General features: G+C 37.4%; 1 protein-coding gene across 1 annotated transcript in view; it reads left to right on the forward strand.

Moving 5' to 3' along the window:
- Window positions 1-20,224, forward strand: part of PRKDC (protein kinase, DNA-activated, catalytic subunit) — a 75,668-nt gene that overhangs the window by 14,630 nt on the left and 40,814 nt on the right. Inside the window, exons 18-39 of the mRNA XM_056482784.1 lie at window positions 317-476; window positions 1,531-1,617; window positions 1,983-2,102; window positions 2,472-2,631; window positions 3,063-3,169; window positions 4,980-5,070; window positions 6,369-6,532; window positions 7,176-7,328; window positions 8,519-8,626; window positions 9,407-9,633; window positions 10,039-10,133; window positions 11,059-11,158; window positions 12,099-12,232; window positions 12,736-12,990; window positions 13,691-13,917; window positions 14,556-14,764; window positions 14,887-15,019; window positions 16,049-16,207; window positions 16,370-16,573; window positions 17,968-18,153; window positions 18,683-18,787; window positions 19,798-19,965. Coding sequence (XP_056338759.1) covers window positions 317-476; window positions 1,531-1,617; window positions 1,983-2,102; window positions 2,472-2,631; window positions 3,063-3,169; window positions 4,980-5,070; window positions 6,369-6,532; window positions 7,176-7,328; window positions 8,519-8,626; window positions 9,407-9,633; window positions 10,039-10,133; window positions 11,059-11,158; window positions 12,099-12,232; window positions 12,736-12,990; window positions 13,691-13,917; window positions 14,556-14,764; window positions 14,887-15,019; window positions 16,049-16,207; window positions 16,370-16,573; window positions 17,968-18,153; window positions 18,683-18,787; window positions 19,798-19,965 — 3,352 coding nt within the window. The remainder of the gene's footprint in view (window positions 1-316; window positions 477-1,530; window positions 1,618-1,982; window positions 2,103-2,471; window positions 2,632-3,062; window positions 3,170-4,979; window positions 5,071-6,368; window positions 6,533-7,175; window positions 7,329-8,518; window positions 8,627-9,406; window positions 9,634-10,038; window positions 10,134-11,058; window positions 11,159-12,098; window positions 12,233-12,735; window positions 12,991-13,690; window positions 13,918-14,555; window positions 14,765-14,886; window positions 15,020-16,048; window positions 16,208-16,369; window positions 16,574-17,967; window positions 18,154-18,682; window positions 18,788-19,797; window positions 19,966-20,224) is intronic.

Genomic DNA, 20,224 nt, shown 5'->3' on the forward strand with positions numbered 1-20,224 from the left:
TAAGTGAAAGGTACAGCATTAGTTACTTGTGGAGTCCCAGTAATGAAATGTGATATATGAGGATGTGTGTTTGTCTGAATTCAATAATGAGCTATAATAATGGATAAATGGCTTTGCCCTCTAAAACAAAATGAAAATCTTCCTATGCTTGACTCAGAAGGCAGCATGCATTTATTCTCTGTCTGTCTTTGGAACTTCTCTGTTACAGCAATATTTCTTTCATGTACTGAGATGAAAGATTTTAAAAAATAAAACATTGTATGTGATTACTTTTTTCTTTTTTTTTCCTTCTATTTTTTCTGTGCATTGGTTTTAGAGAGATACTTTTGGAGAAACATGTGGAATACTTTCACCCTTGGGTATATTCCTTTGGTTATGAGCTTATTATGCATTCAACAAGACTACCTCTTATTAGTGGGTTCTACAAGCTGCTCTCAGTTACAATGAAAATTGCCAAGAGGATAAAATACTTTGAGGTGAGATCTTTTACCCAGTGGAGTGGTAACATGTTATATTAATGACTTTGTCATTCTTTATGTATAGTATTTTATTCCCTATGGAAAATAGTTCATTGAAACTGTTACTGGGTTGTTTCAAATGTTTATAGCTTCCTATGCCTCCATAATGAGAAACACATTAAAAGTCAAAATTCAGGCTAGAAGCCCAGTTTCTGAAGAGACACCATCCATGTATGTTAGCGTTGGAAGGGACCTCTGGAATTCATCCAGTCCTACCACTCTGTGAGTTAGTGTCACCCAGAGCAGGTAACACAGCAACTCATCAAGGTGGGTTTGCAATGTCTACAGCCTTCCTGAACAGCCTGCTCCAGTGCTCTTCCATGTCCATGTTCTTCCCAAAATCCTGAACAGAGAGATGGGATGCTATGTAGGTGGTATAAAAGATATTTTGGATAGAAACCATCTAACCAGAGCAGGGGAGCCATGTGTGGGTTAATTACTCAACTTCTGGGGTGTACTCCTATTGCACTCACTGATTTCCACAGGGAATATGATGCCCCATTGGTGGATGCACTAGCTGTGGTTTGGAAGCTATTGGACTAAAATGTGTGGGTGTGTGCCCAACACAGAGCCCAGTGGCTCTGCCACTGCTGCTGATGGCACCAAGTGAAGCACATTTGGAAATGCTTTGCTGTAGTTGCTTGTTACAACTGTGGACACTGTTGTAAAATGTTTTCTTATTATACCAGCATTCTTGCCACCTGGATGTCCACTTTTAGGGAAGTTGGGTTTTTATAGTTTGTTGCATGAGCAGAGAAAATTAAACCATTGAGAAGTTACTTTGAAGTCTTGTTTAATTCTGTAATATTTAATATATTCCAAAAAGTTGACCCTCAGCGAACCATATTAATGTTAATTTCTAACCTCTGAAAAATGAAAGATACATTTCAAGCTTTCACTGACAGCAGTTTCAGATTGGACAGTATGATGTATGTATTCTGAGTTGAACTTGTGATTCATATATGCACTATGTGCTCTTTAATGGTATTGATTTGTGGTTTCTGTTTGTTAGGGTGTCAGTCCAAGGAGCCTCAGAAGATGTCCTGAAGACCCAGAAAAGAGCTCTTGTTTTGCACTCTTTGTAAAGTTTGGAAAAGAGGTAAGGAATTTTGCTCATTAACTTTCTTCTCACTAACTTTCTGAATATAAACATATGTGATTCAATCAACATTTTATCTTCTGAGGAATCTTACATGTACGGTAGAAGTATTCTTGCTTTTTGAGCTGTGCAACATAGTGGGGTTTTAAGATCTTCTTCTATCTGTTTTTTACTTAATGTCAAAAGATGTTGGTCACCAGTTCATATACAGTTGAAAAATAACAGTATAAATACTTCTGGTAACTGTCTACAGGTAACTGAGATTCCAGTATTGGTTTTGGCTTGTTTTGCATGGGTATTGATACAGTTAAGTCAAGATTTCAAAAGGCTTATGCTTGTTTTTGATCTATTTATCTGAATTTTAGGTTGCAGCAAAAATGAAACAGTATAAAGATGAGTTGTTGGCATCTTGTCTGATTTTTTTGCTCTCTTTACCACATGACATCATCATGCTTGATATCAAAGCATATGTTCCTGCACTACAGGTGAGTCAAAGTGATGTACATTAGCATTAATACTTTTTTTCCCCTAAGGTATGTACAAACATTCTGTAGCAAAGTCAGTATTAAGGTAACTATTAAGCTCTCTACAGTCTTCAGTAAGATAGAATCCAAATGACTTGACCCTTTGGATAAAAAGTAAATTGTTGGAATTTGCTTTTGCACTAAGCAGACTCTCTTAGTGCTTGTGTTGCAATATAAATGTATTTCCTGTGCTGTTCTTGAGTGAGATGCTAAGCAGAGAAAAGTTATTGCAAAGGGAGATGTACACTAAATGCTTTTAAATTTGTCTCTTTTACCATTAACACTAGTCAATGAATGTGAAAAGCTGATAGTTTTGTATTTGACACTTAGAATGCATTTAAGCTGGGCCTAAGCTGTACCCCAATGGCTGATCTGGGCCTGGATGCTTTGGAAGACTGGTCAGTCCACATCCCCAGACATATGATGCAGCCCTATTACAAGGATGTCCTGCCTCTCCTTGATGGTTATTTGAAAAGCTCTACATCTGCAGGTACATACATGCAAAAAATTGCTCGTCTTAAGGAAGAGAAAAATAATTTTTTTATTAAGATGTGGTTGTGCCATACATTTTATTTATATTGTGCACTTTGTGTTTGAAACAATATAGCTTCCCTTACACCCCAAAATGCACTTTTTTCTTAAACTAGGATTTACTTGCTTCTGCTGAACAATCAGTAATCATTGCCATTCTATTTATTACTTCTGTATGTTATGTCGTTTTTTGCTTAAATTAGCTTAGTTTTACTGAGACTTACTTTCCTTAATAGAGATATTAAATGAAAGAATAATTGTCACATTTGAAAAATAAAAATGGGCAAAACAAGAGTGGGTATTTTTAATGACACTATGAGAAGGTGCATGAGATGCTGGTACAATAAACTGAAGTTTATTGCTTTATATGCTTTTTTTTTTCTTCATCAGTTGAATCCCAAAATAACTGGGAAGTAAGGAAACTTTCTCAAGCAGCCCAGAAAGGACGTAATAAAGTTGTGATACAGCGTATAAGAAAAGCAAAGACATTTTCAGTGGTAAGAACTTTTTCTTTTCAGACTTAAATGTTAATCCTTTCTTCCCACTGCTTCTTTTGTGTTCTTGCATGCATACTTTTTTTTTAATAAGGGCTAGTTTTATCTTAGATGAGTTTAATTAATTCCATTCTACAGTGTGGCTCAAAAAGCTGTTACATCATCATAGCTGGAAAGATGTTATATTCCAGGGTGAGGATGGGAAATAAGCAGGAAAAGGGGACTGAAGAAATCCTGAAAGTCAATATCACTGCTACACTGATACATTATGGCAACAAAAATTTAACTCCCAACACCCCAAATCAGGTCCCAGCTTAGCAGCTTTGCAGTATGCAATACAGTGAATGTTTCAGCATTTGAGGGATTTTTAATTGCAGTCTTTAGAGGCCAACATATGTATTACTTTGTCCAGTGGCCTCTCAAATGTAAGTGTTGCTTTATTTGTATATTCCAGTACATAAAGTAACTTGGAATAAACCACTTTTTAGGTGTGATACTATTAGTTACTCTGATATATAGAATTCTTTCCAACCTGGTTGTCTTTAAACATGATGCTCCTGGAGTGAGTCCACTGGAGAGCTGCAAGGATGATTAGAGGCCTGGAGCATCTCTTATGAGGAAAGGCTGAGGGATCTCAGCCTGTTTAACCTGGAGAAGTGAAGAGTGAGAGGAGACCTCATCAATGTCTATCAGTATCTGAAGAGAGGGTGCCAAGGGGATGGGGCCAGGCTCTTCTCAGTGGTGCCAAGCAATAGGAGAAGAGTCAATGGGCAGAAACCAAGGCACTGGAAGTTCCACCAGAATGTGAGGAAGAACTTCTTTACTGTGTAGTGACAAGCACTAGAATAGATTTCTCAGAGAAGTTATGGAGTCTCCCTCAGTGGAGATATTCCAGAACTGTCTGGGTGCAATCCTGTGCCACTGCTCTAGAATGGCTCTGCTTGAGAAGGGAGGTTGGACCAGACGACCTGCAGCAGCCCCTTCCAGCCTTTGTCATTCTGTGATTCCGTGAAACAAAAAGAGTTTATTTTATATCCTGTACAGGCTGCTTCTGAAAATCAGTTGTCTGAGAGAGACACTGTTCAGTCTGGAACAAGGAGGCTCAGGGGGAGACCTTATTGAGAGAGCTATTTGAAAGTAGCCAGGTGGGGGTCGGTCTCCCAGGTAACAAGTGACAGGACAAGAACAAATGGTCTCAGATAGTGCCAGAGGAGGTTTAGATTGGATATTTGGAAAAATACCTTCATGAAAGAGGTTGTCAAGCATTGGAACAGGCTACACAGGAGAAATAAGCAGGAGAATTACCATCCCTGAACTGTTCCAAAATGTGGGTGTGGCACTTGAGGACATGGTTTATTGATGGACATGGCAGTGCTGGGTTTGTGGTTGGGCTTGATGACTTTAGAGATCTTTCCTAATCTAAATGATCATGTGATTCTATATATAAATATAGATACAGGATCTAAACTTTAGGTTCTGGAATTAAAGCAAATAAAAAGAACAATTTTTGCTTCAGATTTGTTTCTGCTTTTTACACTCTTATATCATTCTGTAGGTGTGTTATCTGTGATAATAAAATTTTATTTGAGAAATGGTAATTGAAAGCTCACAAAATGCAATGAAAATGCTTTCCAGGCTTGCCCTCAAACCAAAGCTCTTGTCTTGTTTGATGCAGTTCTTCTCATGATTTCATTTTACTTTCTTCATCCATACTTGATAAGGGCGATAAGACCTTCATTTACTCTGTAAACCAAATTACTCCTAAATAGGAGTAACTGTTCTTTCACTAATATTAATCTGTTGAATTAATTAGGATAACAGTCCCTCCTTGGAAGCAGTAAGGACTAGAGTGGCACGCCTTCTTGGATCTTTGGGAGGGCAGATTAACCACAACTTAATTACAGGTGAGTATGCTGTTGAAATTATTTATATGTCTCTGCTGTCTCTCTTGAAAGTAGATTTCATTAAGGCCTCAACATCACTTTCATATACCTGTTTTTTGTTGTTCTCATTTAAACAAAATTACTTTTACTCAGTTCTGGAGTTTAGTAGAGCAGAAGTATTCACCAACTTAATATGGAGTAGGGAAAGTGTTTAGGAAACTAAAGTTGAAAGCAAAAAACTGTGCACCTCAGTGTATGGTTTTATTTATTCCATCCTTCGCCTCTGGCTGCAAAGCCATTTTAAGTGCCCCAGTTTGTCCTTATTTCAGTACTTATTTCTACCTCTACTACAGTTCTCAGTATTAAAGAACTGCAGTCATGAATTGTGTAAATCTCAACAAGCTTTTTCACTTGTGAGTTTAAGGTACATCATGCCTTTAGTGTGTGTGGGTAGTAGAGTTCCATTTGGGTGCTCCTTAAAAAAAAAGACTATGCTTTCTCCCTTTCTCTGTCCAGTCCATGAACAAGCTTTATAATTTAAATATTAAATATCATACAATCTAATAAAATGGAAAACAGTAGTGTAAGTATCTGACCATGAGATTCAAGGGATGAATTCAACACAAAATTTAGTTAATCTAAAAATTGAATTAGTATTGTGCAATTTTTTCCCTTTCTTTGCATGCTTATGTTTGTTTTTTCTGTCTTTACAATCAAATTTCTGCCAAGTCCTTCTCTGTTACTTACTGAAAAATACTCAGAGAAGTAACCTTATTCTCTGGAAATTAAATACAAAGTGTGGTCAGATTTTGTTTATCAAATTTTCAAATATGGGAATATAGGGAGAGAAGGGAGTGAGCATGCCAGTTTTCCTTGGAGAATTTAGCTATAAGTGGCTGTAAATGTAGTAATATCCTGTGCAGTTGCCAAAGTCAGTATGTTGGATCTTCTTGTCTGATTGACCTTCAAGAATTTTCTGTAACAGTAGAAGACAACTGCTTTATGATGGATGTCTTACAGAAGTATTTTAAATCAAGTGTGATTCAATATCTTCTGGATTTGTCTCCAAACTTAACGTGTTTTGAAACTGGAGACTGCTGCAACTCTCACCTGAAACGCTGACTACAATTTTTTCAGTAGGCACTTTTATATATGGCATTATATATGTAATACATATAATGCCTTATATATAAATATATAAGGCATTAACTTTGCATGGCAATCTAACTCAAGTTGGAAGATTAGTTTTTTTTGACCTAAATAAATACTTGTTCTATGTATATTGTATTAAGCTTTTTTTTATCTTTCAAATGCATCAGCTACCTCTGCAGAAGAGATGATGAAGAAATGTGTGTCCTGGGACACTGAGAAGCGCCTGAGCTTTGCTGTACCATTTGCAGATATGAAGCCTGTCATCTACTTGGATTTATTTTTGCCTCATGTGACTGACCTGGCTCTTTCTGCAAGTGACAGGCAAACAAAAGTATTGATTTTTTTTTTTTTTTTTTTTAATATCTTGTTTTATGCTAGCTGATAAAATTGCATAAAGTAATGTTTTCCTTGTCACTACAGACCTGTTTTAATTAATTCATAGGTTGCAATGTGCTGCTTTGGTGCCTTTTCATGATTACACTATTCTGAGTGTTTACAAGCTAAAGAGCAGAAGTTGCTCTGTCAGATAGCATTGTGCTTGACTTAACATAAAAATTAATATTTTAAACTAGTGTTGTTTGGCCTCCTTTTCATGCCCAGCCTATGAGCATGTGGGCTCAGTCCAGCAGAGTATTTAAGCAAATACTTTGAGGCTGTGCTGGGTTGGGTTGTTGATACCCAAAGAGAGTCGAGACTGGAAGTATCCTTGAAAACAGCAGGGGTGGCTAATCTGATGATGAACATTCTGCAGCTGATAGGTGACTGCCCATGAGAGAGACTAAAACATTAGGAAGAAGGCTGGTTAGAATGTGTGTAAATAATTTCCATGGTCATGATCTGTTCCTGGAACAGTGATTTAGCATAGGTGTGATTTCTCAATTACACATTTCATATGACTTGTTCTCTCCTGCCCACAGTTTTGTCTTCTCTGTGAAAGTAATGGATTCATAATGCAAGGGATTTTTAAATTTCAGGTTGCAGCATGTGAGCTGCTACATGGCATAGTCACATATATGTTGGGGAAAGCCTCTCAGATGCCAGAAGGACGTCAGGGTCCCCCACCTATGTACCATTTACATAAGCGAGTATTTCCAGTACTGCTTCGTCTTGCTTGTGACATAGACCAGGTAAGCAGATTAATTTATATGAATTTCGGCTTGTTCAAATACCTTTTAAATGTGGGAATTAATTCAGTAGTGTTCCTAATATGCTGGGGGTTTTTTCCTTCCCAAATGAAGAGAATTTTGTAGGCTGAAATTCTATTCTAGGGATGGATCGTTGGGATTTTGGGAGTGAGGTCGAAACCATTTCAAATATTTCTGTAACGCAGTGCAGTTCAGAGTCCCTCAGAGGAGTTTACAAGAGAGATTCAGTTTCATGGTTCACTCAGAGTTTGTGGCACTAACCCTCTTTATCACCACATTTAATTTCTGTAGTCTTTTCAGTAATAAGTTAATTGGAGGTGAAGTTGATTATTTTGATATTGCATGTGTGCAAAGCTACAATCACAGGAAAAGCATTTGGGATAGAATTTGTAGGTACCTCTTAGATACCTACAGATGATATATTTCATTCAAACATTTGAACTTGATACTTCTCCTCCTTTGCACAAAACAGAACAGACACTGAATAGATAGGTTAATCTCCACTGAAATTACAGATTTTTGTGCCTTTTGAGACTGCTGTTTGGACCCTGGCATCCATATCTGTTTTTAGGTCAAAGGGATTTTGTGTTCTGTTGAAATAGACAGGAAGCTGTGTTACCAGGTTAGGTGAAACCTCTTTTGCTGGTGTGTGGCTGAACATTAACCACAGGTAAATGATGTCAGGATTGGTCCAAGCCAGACACTGCACTTGAAGAATGTGTATATGCATAAATATTTAGGGTTTCTTCCCTCCATGCTGTAGTATGACAGTACTCAATCAGATTGATTTACAGGTAGAATTATTGAAATCCAGGAAGTTAGATTAATGGTAAAGATAAATTTTTACATCTAAATATGGATTAAGAAACAAACATTCCTGTTTCTCTTACTGTGTATTGGCACATCAGTCTGTGGCATGCAATTTTCTTTGTCTCAAAAGATATTACTGAAAGTAAGCTTGGAGGTTATTGAGGCTAGCTGGATAGAAAGCATCTAACCCATTTGAATTGTCTGGGGTTTTTTGATCCTTGATATGGGAATGTAATATGAAATGGTTTATTCATTTCATAGACCCTTTTTCAAAGTACTGTTTTTTATTCTTACATATTAATAGCAAAGTAGCATAGAAATGTATAAATCCTAGAAACCTAGTTAATGTTTGCTGTTTTCAGGTAGCAAGACAGTTGTATGAGCCTTTAGTCATGCAACTCATTCACTGGTTTACCAACAACAAAAAATTTGAGAGTCAAGATACAGTGGCATTCTTGGAAGCTATCCTGGTAGGTCATAAGTCTTTCATCTCTTTTCTCTGTACCATATGACTTTATTTTTAACTAACATCATTTTACTGCTGAAGCAACCAGGAGCACTTGAACGGATAAAATGGCCCCCTTAAAAGTGTGAAAGATAGAAAATATTATTTTCTTATAACCATTTAATATTTCTTAACTGAGTTTTAGATGATGGATTTCTCTTTCTTTGGCATTCTCAAAATGCAGGTACATCGTCTTCAGATAAATGAATCACTCTTTATCATTAGTATGAACTAGGAAAAAGTGAAGCATGTTCACCATTCATCCCCCTGAATCCCTTTGTGTGCTTAATTTTTCTCTAAGTATCTTTGCCTTTACCAGGTGCAAAAGTTTTGTCTTTAAAACTAGCTTTTGCACTGAGCAGAAGTGGTTGGAGGCTAGGTAGGTCAAGAGGATTCAAATACTTTTTTTTAATGAAATTCAGTGTTGTTGCACCACTGCGACTTTCTTTGGCAGAGGAAACAGCCATCAGAAAATGAGGTGACTTAGACAAGACTCCTACACTGATAGCTGAGACAGGAATAGAAATCCAGATCTTTGAGCTGTAATTCGTCACTGTGAGGGCTGAAAGTTCTGCCCTTCCCTTGGACAGTTGTGAGTTTGAGCTTTGTTAATTTCTGATAAACTCTGAGTACAGTTTTATAATTTGCAGATAATGCAATGTAGATAAGCTGCTATAGTACTGCACAGAGACAATGGTAGGGCTTTTTCTCATTCTTGTGCTCAAGTAACTTTGTATAATTTCAGAGTGGCATAGTGGATCCAGTTGACAGCACATTGAGAGATTTCTGTGGCCAGTGCATACGAGAATTTTTGAAGTGGTCTATCAAGCAGACAACACCGAGACAGCAGGAGGAAAGCCCAGCAAACACCAAGTCTCTTTTTAAACGGTTGTACAGTCTTGCTCTTCACCCCAGTGCTTTCAAGAGGCTGGGTGCAGCACTTGCTTTTAACAGTATCTACAGAGAATTCAGGTGAGCAAGCAGAGCTTGAAACAGTAAGTAATTTAAACCTAAAGGTTCAGTGACATAGAGTTAATTGTACAGCTCAAATAGTCATCCTATTAATGTATATGATAGCTGTAAAATTCACTTACTCAGCTTATTTTTAGTAATAATTGTGTTGTTTGGGCTTTATGTCTGTGTGAAATGTATAAAAATAAATTTTCATCACAAGTTTATAAGAAGTTTTTTATGCCTTTTCAGGATGCTCAGACAATTTCACTGGTATTTTTTAAACGGGTTTAGATGTACTTTTTTGTGCAAACATCTTTTGCAGTCTTTCTACAATATTTAATTTGGTGATTTTTTAATTAGGATTTTATATTTAGTGCTTCTTCCACTCAAGTTTCTCATGAATTTTTTTTCTGTTTTTTAAAGGGAAGAAAATTCTCTGGTGGAGCAGTTTGTATTTGAAGCACTGGTTGTTTTTCTGGAAAGCCTGGCTTTAGCCCATACTGATGAGAAGTCATTAGGTGAGCTATAGTTAATTAACTGTGGAATGAAGAAAAAGTTACTTTGTTGAATCTTGGATTATAGAAAAATCATGTAACTGTAAGAGCATTTGCTTACTTTTGCAACAAAGGAAGAATTATTTTTCATTATCAGTAGAGAGGTCATTTGATATCTAGCTAGGAACTCTTTGAATCAACTCTTTGCAATGTATAAAGGTGGAATATTTTGAGCCCAAGAGAAAAAATCTTTTCATATTTACAATGATTTATAGTTTTGTAATAAGACTAAAAATGCCGGTGGTGCTTTAGATTTGAGTTGTGGTTTTGCAGTTATATGGTGTAAAAAATGTAGCTTGATGAGAATCAATCTATTCTCATATAACAAACAAATGGCCCACAAATGATCATTTTGATATATTCTATAGAATATTTTCACTATTTTGTGATACCTTTTCCTCATTGGCTTGTCATTCTTTACAACTGTATGTAGCTGTATGAAGCATCTGTGACCTTTTTCACAGTTCTAATGGTTCTTCAGTAAATCTGCTTTTCTCTCTCTTTTTTTTCATGCTCTTTCATCCATTGATAATAATCAGAACATAAAGCCAAAAGTTGGTGTAACAAAACTTCGTTTCCTTCAGAGGAATAGTTCAGGGTATTGTAGAAGTGTCCCCAGAAGAATTACTCACATGGGAAAATTTTACAGTTTCTCTAAGCATGATCACAGTTTTATATCAAAGGCCTTAAACTTGGCACAGGCCAAGCTGGCCTGTCTGGTGTTTTGTTCTGCAACTTTGAACAATTTACTGTAGAAGTACAGAGTAGTGGAGCTGATAGACATTATTATCTGTATAAGTCTTTTGCACCATGTCTACAGTGCTATCTCCATTTATTTAACCAAATTACTGGCATTTTTTTAGAGTTGTCAATTCTCTCTCTCCTGTAGGTACTGCCCAACAGTGCTGTGATGCCATTAATCACCTGAAGCGCATAATCAAGCATAAAGCACCTTCCCTGAACAAGGAAGGAAAACGGAGGGTACCACGGTCAGCTATTTGCATTTGTTTTCATATTGCTTTTTAGTAAACATTATCTACCACTAGTAGTTCCATTAAATGCTTGGAATCCTGAATGAGGACTTCATCCAACAACAGTTGCTGAAACAGGCCTCCTGATGTGTCTGTTGAACTACTGGTGGGAAAACACTGGACATGATATGAGAGGAGCATGATTCTTTATTCCAGCAAGGTGAAGTTGATTTAGTTTAGCAAGAAGAGGCAGAAGAGCATGTTCCCCTCGCAGCAGTGTATATAATAACATTAGCACTGGTGCTACTAAGCAAGTATGTGGAGGAAACTCCTCCAAAGCCTTTCTTACTGTTGTTAAATGTCACCAGAAACAGGACAAGCTGCAATAGGATGATCAGCAATTAAAGAAGGGAAGCAAAAAAGATAAAAGAACCAAAAATGGATTCAGGATCAGGATGGATGAAGCTCTGAGTCACCTAGCTGACCCTGGTTTGATCAGGAGGTTGGACTAGGGAGCTCCTTAGTTCCCTTTTTACCCAAATTATCATGTGATCTTAATGAAACTGGCAAGTGGAGTTTAGATTTGGGGCACTGGTGTGGCATTTGATAAGCGATGAGACTGGATGATTATGGGAATGGAGAAAACTATGCAAATTTATTTAAACTTTAATCTCCATTTTTCTTCTTTGAGTTGACCAAGAGAAGGAAAGATACCTGCTTCTGCATTTAAAATTGTTTTCCACAAGGACTGTGCTTTGGGGATCCCAAGCAGAGTGAGAAGGGAAAGCAGTGTCAGACATGATGGTGGAAGAGCTGTTTCTTGTAGTGTAGATGGGCTGTTGTTCAATAGATAAAAGGGATTCACAGTGCTCCTGGAACATTTTGATTTTTTTCAACTGAAAGTCTATTGCTTCTTGGCAGATATCAAGAGGACTTAATCCCTAATATTTTTGTGCAGGGGATTCCCAGCTACTAAATCCGTGTGTCTTCAGGACATTGTCATGTGGCTGTTGGTGCAGTGTGGACGACCTCAGACAGAGTGCCGGCATAAAGCCATGGAGCTCTTCTATGAATTTGTTCCTTTATTGCCAGGTATTTTAGGTCACAGTGCACTGATATCTTTGCTTTCTATATCCTGTGCATGCCCTCCCTCTGTGTTTTCTATGCATGGCAGTAGTTACATGTAAACATCTGTTCACTCAGCATTGTTAAATAGAAACTGACTGAGTTGTTGCTTATATTGCAAATTGAGCACTCTGAGAACCTCAGGGTTTGAGGGATGTTTTTGGGCATAGAAGGGGCTTTTTTTGCAGTCTTACTTCAAGGCCCAAATCTACTATTATGTATCCAGCTAAAAAAGTAGAATGTGTTGATGAAGAACTGTGAATGTCTTAAAAATTAGCCTCTTCCTTATGGAAGGAAGAGAAATATGGGAATTTTAGGAATGTGACCAAGGCTAAAACAGAACCAATACCTTCTCTGCTAGAAGACGCAATTTAAATCACAAAGTTGTTAGTACATTTTCCTCTAGTTCCTTGCTAGTTTGAAATGTGTTTTTCCTAGAAAATCCATGTTTCTGTTTCTATTTCTGTCAGGAAACAAATCTCAATCTTCTTGGCTGGCTGATACTCTAAAAGACAGAGGTGTTTCTTTCCTTATTAACAAATTTGAAGGAGGGGGCACCGATGCCAAAGGTCCGTCTGGAATCCTTTCTCAGCCAACTCTCCGTGGCATGCAGGAACCCTTCAGTTTACAGGCTGTCATGCAGTGGATGGACATGTTCTTAGCAACACTGGATTGCTACAATACATTCTTTGAACTGCAGATGATCAAACCTTATGAAGTACTGGGTGAGTGATTAACTGTTGCATTAGGTTCATTCATGTGTTATGCAAAGCCCACCCAAGATGAGTTCTTAACTTGGAATTTAAGCACTTCTCTCAAATGTAGAATAGATGGTTTTACAAACTCTCCTAGAGTTTTCCAAAGACAGTACAGGAGCAGGAGCAGAGAGCTCATTCTTCCCCTGTACCCAGCACTGGTGAGGTCACACTTTGTATGCTGTGTCCAGTTCTGGCCCCTCAGTTTGGGAAGGACATTGAGACACTTGAGCACATCCAGAGGAGGGAACAAGGCTGGTGAGGGGCTGGAACACAAACCCTGTGAGGAATGGCTGAGGGAGCTGGGAGTGTTTAGCCTGGAGGAAAGGAGACTGAGGGGTGACTTTATCACTGTCTACAACTCTCTGAAAGGTGGCTGTAGTCAGGTGGGGGTTGGTCTCTTTCTCCAGGCACCAACTGGTAGAACAGAGGACAGACTCTTAGGCTGTGCCAAGGGAAATACAGGTTGGTATATTAGGAAAAAGTTTTTTTACAGAAAGAGTGCTAAAATACTAGAATGGTCTGCCTGGGGAGGTGGTGGAGTCACCATCCCTGAATGTAGCACTTGGTGCCATGGTCTAGTTGAGATGTTAGGGCATGGGTTGGACTCAGTGATTTGAAGGTCTCTTCCAAACATTCTGTGAATTCAACTTAGTGTAATTTTTTCTAGGTGTAAATGAAAGTTCCATGTTCTTGGAAGCTGTGCAGTTCTTCCTTGACACTATTGCTTTGCATGACATCCACGCAGCAGAGCAGTGCTTTGACTGCAGTTCCAAAGGCAGCATGTTCAGCCCTCAGGAAAGGGACATGTACAACTACAGCAAGTGCACCATTATAGTCCGGATCATGGAGTTTGTCACCGTCATCCTGGAAACGTGCCAGCAGGATTTCTGGAAGGTAGCCTCTGAAATCTGCAGTGGATAAAATATACAGATTTTTTATGTAGTTAGATATACGTGTTCTGTATATGGAGTACTTGCAGTGAATATTTCCTGTATGATTCCTGATGGCATTAAATGTCTGGAGGTGGTAGCTGCTTAAAAGGCAGAAAGAATTGACACTATCTGCCTTTCTTGAATTCAGTATATAGGTATTCAAGTTCCTCTGTTTGCCTTTCTCTTGTGTCTCTATTTAATGCAAGGTAAGCTATATTTAACTGTATCAAGTACAATACTTATGAGTTTTTTAGGAAATTTACACTGCCAAGTTTAGTTTGAGGCTGTGATGGTCTCATCAGCAAATCTCTGATAGTGTGTACAGAGATGTACATCAGGTGTATAGTCAAGACTGAAACAGACCTGTGTGGTTTAAGAGATGTAACTTGCAGTTTGGTGGGATATGTCCTTTGTCCTAATTTCTCTGAATTCACATAAATTATTGAAAGTCAGACATTTCAATAGAGAAGATCAGTGAGAATGGTACTGTTTCATGTTTGGTTTCATTTGAGTTAGGATTAATGGTAAGTTATAAAGGATTAAATAGAGAAATCTGAATGAATTTTTCAAGTTTTTATATTTAAATTTTTTTCTTTCTAGGTGCTTGAGAAGGAAATGCTCAATGCAAGCTTTATAGAGCTTGTGGTGATGACAGTGTGTGATCCATCACATGTAGGCTTTAACACAGCTGATGTGCAAGTCATGAAAAACCTCCCAGATATCTCAGTAAGACTCCTGAAAGCTCTGATGAAATCTCCCTACCAGGAGTCTTTGAAACTCTGCATTAAAAAAAGAATCACACCACAGAGGTAAGTTGGGACTTTTTGGTAAGCATGAATTCAGAACAAACCTTCACCATGAGAAATAGAAACTAAATAATGTTGTCTGTGGATGCACTAATGTAACATTATTGCTTCTCTTTCCTCTCTAGCCTTGAGGACCTTTGTTCTGTTGATCTGTTTAACTCAGAGGCACGTTTGGATCAAGTTAGGTTTCGTGCTGTCCTTTCTGCCTGCAAGCAACTCCAGAAATCTGGTCTGCTTCATTCTGTTCTTCACAGTCAGGTAATTGTTAATACAGAAAATAATAGTGAACACTTGTATATTGTAAAGAGCTTTTCCTGTGTAAAACACCAGGATGAAAACAAAGAACAGATCAGATTAAGTTGTTTAAAATGAGATCAACAATGAAGATCTAGTATTGAATGGGATCAAAAATAAATGTTTAATGGTTATTCTACAAATCTGAGTAGCATAATACTGAGGCTTGAACAACCTTTGTAATTGTGTTAGTCTTTCTCTGGTTGGCTCCAGACACTGGAAATCACTCAAACTTCTTTTAAATGAGCTTCGCTAGACTGAAAGCTCAAAAAATCAGGACTAACTATCATATAAAGGAGGCATTTTTTAACAACTTTTACACAGAGACCATTCAAAGTAACGAGGGAAATTAGAAAAGGAATATTTCCTGACTGATAAGTAGCAATATAGTAGGTCTGAGCTGCAGGAAAACAGGATAAAGATCCCTGAAGTGTGAGGATGTAGACTATGTTACTCAAATTCCTTCCACTAAGTTTCTGATTGTAGTAAATCTCTACTTTGGGCAATGGAAGGAACAGGTTATGCAACAGTCACAAAGACTGAGAATTTGATAATGAGACTGTAACAAGGCTGAGCAAAGCTAACAAGTAACAAAATATTTAATTTCTGTGTGCTATCCTTTCTCTATATCAATAAAATCTAGACCTGTGGTTGCAGTATATTGATAATCAGATGAGCTGAATTTGTGTCCCACCCATCCTGGCTTAGCTGCTCATTTTACTTCTGCAGTCAAGTAAAGCTGGAAAAGTGGAGGAGGACGAGAATATTTGGAATATTTTGAAATTACTTTTGATTTATTCTTAACTTTGTACACAGTAGGATTGTCTCATTTAAAATCTCATCCCTGAGTTAGAAAGGTGTTTTGTCATGGTACGTTTGCATTGCTTTATAAGGAAATCATCTGGAGTTCAAGTGTTTTGATTAACTATACAGATGGATTGGAGACCTTTTTTCAGCTTTTATTGATCATCCCTTCTTTGTTGGTTTCCACAGGGTGAAGGGTCTCATTTCTCAGTTGGCTCCAAGCTTCTTTCAGTTGTTTATAAAGGCATTGCACCTGGGGGTGAAAGGATCTCTCTTCCTTCCTTAGATGTCAGCAGTAAGCAATTAGCTGATAGCCTTCTGCAGCTGGCCTTTGCTGTTGATGAGCAGGTAGGATGTGGTTCTCCAGCTAAAATCCTTAAAATAAAATAAACACAAGAAAAAATTTTGGGATGGGAGCTTGAAAAAAAAAATCATGTGCTTTTCTAAGAAATTTCTAAGTGAAATGTGGTGTCCGTAAAATAACTCTTGTCTCAATACCTTGATTTTCAGTGTGAGGAGCTAGTAAGTCTGCTGTTGAACACAGTAGTGTTGTCTGTGCCACTATCAGGAGCATCCCAGAACCACCTGATGAATTTCTCTCATGGGCAATATTTCTACAGCCTGTTCTCAGAAACCATCAATCAACAGCTACTGAAAAACCTGGATGTGGTCATAGTACGTCTTATGGAGGCATCTGTCAGCAATCCTCAAATGGTATTGGACTTACTCTTTAAAAGGACAGAGTCAAAAGGGAATATTAGAAGTAACAATTTTATTATTGTTTTTAGAGGTGGAGTGTGTAGTAGGGAAAAAAGTGCATTGGGTTGAATTTCAGACAGCAATGCATAGATAGTTTTCAGTCTGAGTGTCAGGAGTTTTGTCTTGACCTACTGGTGCTACCATCACTATCTCTGGCAGCCTAACAACACTCTGTTCTCAGATCAAACTGAGTGGAAAGTGCTCCCTCTATCCTGAAATTTCAGGATGTCTTTGCATAGTACTTCAGATCAAAAATGTAATTTCAAAGGAGGACCCATTTACTGTGCTTTGCTTTTCATTGCAGAATGGTCCCAAGAGCATGTGACTTGGATTTGTTTTGGATAAAATGAAACTGAAAAACAAACTCCAGCTACTAATGGGCATTTAGTCCACAGGGCTAGGGTAGAGCTAGATCAGAGTATTGAAATGAGAGATGTAGACACACAACCCTGCTGAGCTGAAATAAATATGGGATACTTTGTCATGTACTCACTTTCAGCACTGCTTGTTTGGCTCAAAAGACTTCTTCCTGTTTGTCTACAGCATTTATAGAATTCAGTGCCATGAAGGAAACTTAGAACTGAGAAGTCTTCCTTGAGGGCTTCTGACAAACAAAAGGGTCAAAGAGATCAAAAGTCTGCTTTTCTTTTGATTAAAAAGATGCTCAGCAAAGTAGAATCATCCTTTAAAAGTAATTGGCTCTTTTATAATCCAAAATGTTATGCTTAGAGTGCTGCATCCAAGTAGTAGTTTAAAAGACTTGCAGCATTGTTTTTGGTGATACCAAAATTTGTTTAATTAGACCATAGAGGAATGTGTATGTTTTAATAGTCTGTTTCTGGTGATGATTATCTAGTGTTTCCTGTGCTGAGCATGCTGCAGTACATTAATTCTTTCAAGTGTATCTGATAGATGATAGTGACTGTTTTTGAAGAGATTTCAAGCATACTTAGTTCATACCTGCTGTGCAAGAGTTATTTTTCTTTTCGAAATGGATGTGAATACGTTAGCCTGTGTGCTATTTTTCGACTTCACACTATGTTAAATTATCAAATATTGATCTTTATTCTGGATTATCATTTATTTCTCTATATATACACAAAGGCATCAGAACTAATTGCTACATTGTACTCTGAAACAGGAGGAAATTGGAGAGGTGTGGGACTTTTTTTTTTTGAGAAGGGTGTATTTTTAATTTCCTGCAGAGATCTTTCTTCTGCATCTTTTTGAGATTTAAATCTACCATTGCATTGTGATGCTTCTTTTTTATGACTGCCCACACCACTGAAGTGATTCTGTCATCCTTTCATTTGGGATGCAAGAATCTTAGCTGTTGCTTTTCCTTCCAGGTTGGGAGCATTTTGAATGGCATGTTAGATCAGAGCTTCAGGGACCGTGCTGTGCGCAAGCAGCAAGGAGCAAAACTGGTGACAGCTGTACTGAGAAACTGGGAAAAACTGGATGGCTGGTGGGCCAAAGGTTCATCTACTGAGAGCAAAATGGCAGTCTTGACCCTGCTGGCAAAAGTTCTGCAGGTATGTTCTGCTTTATAATATTCAGGTGACCTTTCTAGTTCTGTAGGGATTGCATCGTGTTTTCAAGAAACACTATTCAAGTCAAATGTTTTATGTTGGGGGAAATAAAAAAAAAAAAAAAGGTAATGTTAGAATCTGGGTGTTTTTATTAGCAAAGTACAAAAAAATTTGGGGCAGGTGGAAATTACTTGATGTGTAATAAAGGTATGTGTTAGCATACAGAGTGTGAACTGTATTACTGTATTAGGTGGCACTGAAATGACCAGTAGGAAATTTGGCTTTCAGAAGGAGATTAATTTTTTTTTTAAATTGAGAAATACCCAACATTATGATTCTGATTGTACTGTGTAGGAGCTTTTATAGCTCTTCTTTTAAAACCAAAGTCACTCTGTATGTGCTTTCTGTTACTTCAGTGGAGTTTTGGAAATAAATAATTCTATAGCTCAAGGGCTTTTTATTATTCTTTAACTCTTTTAACGAGTTAAAAAAAACCTCAAACTGATATTTTTTATTTCTTCTGTCTTTCCAGATAGACTCTTCAGTTTCTTTCAATACCAATCATGAAGCATTTACAGCTGTTTTTAATACCTATACTAGTCTACTTACTGATCAGGATTTAGGCTTAAATCTTAAAGTAAGTTGCTCACTTCAACAGATTCCCTACCCTCCCCAGATGAGAATGTTTTTTGTTCATGGAATTCTCTGTTATTAGTATATATATTTTTATATATAATATTTATATATTTATATTTATATTTTTATATTTATATATAATTTTTTCATGGACTTCTGGGTTTTTATTCTTCTGTTCAACACTGTAAAACTTTTTGTTCTTCAGACAGAAGGCACTATCACAGATTCTATGCTTTGGTTTAAGGTGCTCTTTTTTTCCCTTGCTCAGAAGAAAGAAATGTAATTTCTAGGGAAAAAAAGTCAGCATCAGTTGCAACTTGTCTTGAATTCCCAAGTGTTCATTTGAGAAATGACAGCTAATCAGGCTTTTAGCAAGGAGCAGCATTTCCTACAGGTCTGGTTATGAACATTTGTCATTGTTTTAACGTCCATGTCTGCAAGCATGAGACCAGTACTAATGGAGTAGCTGCTATATGCAGCTTGGTCAGGAGAGGGAGATAAAGTACTGCAGAGTGAAAGTGGGAGTTATGAAAGGTGCTGGTTGGACTAGAGTAATGAAAAGTTTTGTACTTAAAATAAGTTTTGTGTAGTAGCTTCTCAGCCAGCCTGCCTTTAATTAGGCAGAGTTTTGTACTTTCCTATGCATTCAAAATAAACAAAGTTTGGGGTTTTGCTTTAGCTGCAAGGTGATGCATTAAATCTTGTGTGAGAATGCTTGCTTAAAAGAACGATGAGGTATTATTCATAGCTATGTCAGCCATGATATATTAATTTGCTTTAACTCTCACTCAGCAGTGACATGAGAGTTAAAAGCTGTTTTCCGATCCAGCTGCTGAAAAGAAGAGCAGCTACATAACATATTTTTATTAGTACACTGAGCTACTGAATCAATAAGAATAGCCACTGGTGCTGTTTCGTGTTCCTATTCAGCTGGCTTCATAGTTAGGGAATAACTTATTTTTTAGTGTGGAACTGTATCTTTATGTTTGTTTTTTTTTTTTTTTTCTTCAGGGCCAAGCAGTGATAATTCTCCCATTCTTCACTAATTTGACAGGAGAGAGGCTTAATGACCTTAAGAATGCTCTGGATCAACTTGTAGCTTTCAATTTTCCCATGAGGTCTGATGAATTTCCCAAAGGAACCTTGAAGCACAGTAACTATGTAGACTGCACTAAGAAGGTGAGTATTTTTAACAAATACAAAATTAGAGGCCAAGGTGAACAAAAGTTCTGGAAACAGTTTCACAGGATCTGGAATTAAAGAGAGATTCTTGGTTCACATGAGGAGATCACCTTCTCTGTTTCTGGGTTGTCTTTATCCAGAAATTGAATCTACAGAAGCACACACTTCTGTGCATCTGCTTCTGATAAGTATTAAAAAATAATTGTATATTAGATTGAAGTGATTTGATCCAGTGTGACTTTTCATGTTACATGTT

Source organism: Oenanthe melanoleuca, chromosome 2 (genome assembly GCF_029582105.1).
Source record: "Oenanthe melanoleuca isolate GR-GAL-2019-014 chromosome 2, OMel1.0, whole genome shotgun sequence".
Classification (NCBI taxonomy): Eukaryota; Metazoa; Chordata; class Aves; order Passeriformes; family Muscicapidae; genus Oenanthe; species Oenanthe melanoleuca.